Source organism: Triticum aestivum, chromosome 1A (genome assembly GCF_018294505.1).
Source record: "Triticum aestivum cultivar Chinese Spring chromosome 1A, IWGSC CS RefSeq v2.1, whole genome shotgun sequence".
Classification (NCBI taxonomy): Eukaryota; Viridiplantae; Streptophyta; class Magnoliopsida; order Poales; family Poaceae; genus Triticum; species Triticum aestivum.
This window is the reverse complement of record NC_057794.1, coordinates 430,509,336-430,510,935: the sequence shown is the minus strand read 5'-3', so window position 1 is coordinate 430,510,935 and position 1,600 is coordinate 430,509,336. Positions and strand designations below refer to the sequence as shown.

At 52.5% G+C, this 1,600-nt stretch overlaps 1 protein-coding gene across 1 annotated transcript; it reads right to left on the bottom strand.

Annotated features, from left to right (window-relative positions):
- Positions 1-217: 217 nt before the first annotated feature.
- Positions 218-1,175, bottom strand: LOC123143212 (uncharacterized). The gene has a single exon (XM_044562093.1). The coding sequence runs from the start codon at positions 1,066-1,068 to the stop codon at positions 451-453; it is 618 nt and encodes a 205-aa protein (XP_044418028.1). The 5' UTR covers positions 1,069-1,175; the 3' UTR covers positions 218-450.
- Positions 1,176-1,600: the final 425 nt, after the last annotated feature.

Below are 1,600 nucleotides of genomic sequence, written 5' to 3'. Positions count from 1 at the left end.
TTCAGGGGGTGTTCTTTGAAAATTGTTTAGATTCGATGTTCAACTTAACTTCAGTAAAATAATAGAATACAAAAATCCAGACAGGTCATTTGGAACTTATTAGTACCATCGACATTAGAAAAAGGAACTCGGAATTTGAGTCCTCTAATTTCATTTTTATGATCCAGCTGGACCAGCCGGAGATCAAATCATGGAATTATGATGAACTGCAGCAAAGTATCAATGTCAACTCATTCATTCATTTGCATCCAATTTTTGTGAACTAGAACTATCCATCTCCTTCTGAACTATCTTGCACGCTTGCCTCTCTTCCTCTAGTATGAACAATTAAGCGAGACTGAAACACTAAACTCCATCTCTCTTGATGGAGAGCCCAATAAAAAAGAAGACACCACATCTGGCAATCCATGCACGCGCGGCTGCTAATGTTATCTTGAATTCCGGCCAGCCTCACCGACGACGGCATGTCGGCATCCTTCTTCCCTTCCTGGCCTCCGATATCGTCTCGAGCCCCGGCGACCACGGCCGCTGCTGCCTCGCCCCCACCAGCTGCATGTAGTGCTTCCTCAGCTCCGGCGTGCTGCACAGCTGTTCCGGCGCCGCCGCGCCGCACTTCTTGTCGCCGCCACCGTCGGACGTGATCACCTTTTCGATGAACTCCGGGAGGACCCTGATGAGCGCCATGCCGTCGGCGCCGGTGACGTACTCGAACGGGGACGACTCGCCGGCGAGGGACACCTTGGTCGGGGCCGGCGACAGCGACGCGAGCGAGGCCGCGGTGAGCGCCTGGCAGCTGGAGAACCGGGCCGCGGGGAGCACGAAGTAGGTCCGCCCCGCCAGCAGCTCCTCGCCCGGCGGCAGCGCCGGGATCGGGAGGCCGATGAAGAAGGAGTCGCCGGAGCAGACGAGGTGGTCGGGGGCCTCCGCCGTGACGTCGCCTGCCGTGGTGAACCGCCCGCCGGAAGCTGCGGCGAGCCTCGTCTGCCCGCCCCAGAACACCAGCCTCGCCTCCGCTCCCTTGCCGTGCACGGCCGGGGCGCGCAGGCAAGGGGAGAGGCCGTTGCCCATGCCGCGGCCTAGATTCTAGAAGCGTCTAGAACAAGCTTTGAGGCGCGAAATTGCGGAAGAGGAGGGATGCTCTGACTGAATGGTGCTTCGACAAGATTTGAGGATTCCTGGTGCGGGGATGTATATATAGGGAGGGGGTTGGGTGTGTGGGTTGACATTTGAAAAGTCAGAGCTGGGGGGTTTGATTATGGGTGTTATTTTACTCAAAAGTTGACCGGCCGGCTGTTCAAATATCAGGACAGTTGACCTTAGTTCTTCTTCTTTTTTCCTTTTCTTTTTTGAGGGAAAGATACATGGCTTTGTTAATATACTTGTTAGTGGGCAATGTCAACGCCCAATTGGGAAATGGAAGCTTCTAGCAAGTAGTGAATGGTTCTTCTCATGGAAAGTAAAATGAGATATTTCTCTTGACATCTAACAGTGCTCCAATCACTCAGTTCATTCAGCCATGATAGAATTTTTAATAATTGATGCATAGAGAGAAAAAAGGAAGATACTATTGCCTTCTATTGATGAAGAGATAATCTCTCGA

What these genes read in the sequence shown, in the direction of transcription:
- LOC123143212 (XM_044562093.1), bottom strand. Translation starts at nt 1,068, where the DNA reads ATGGGCAACGGCCTCTCCCCTTGCCTGCGCGCCCCGGCCGTGCACGGC.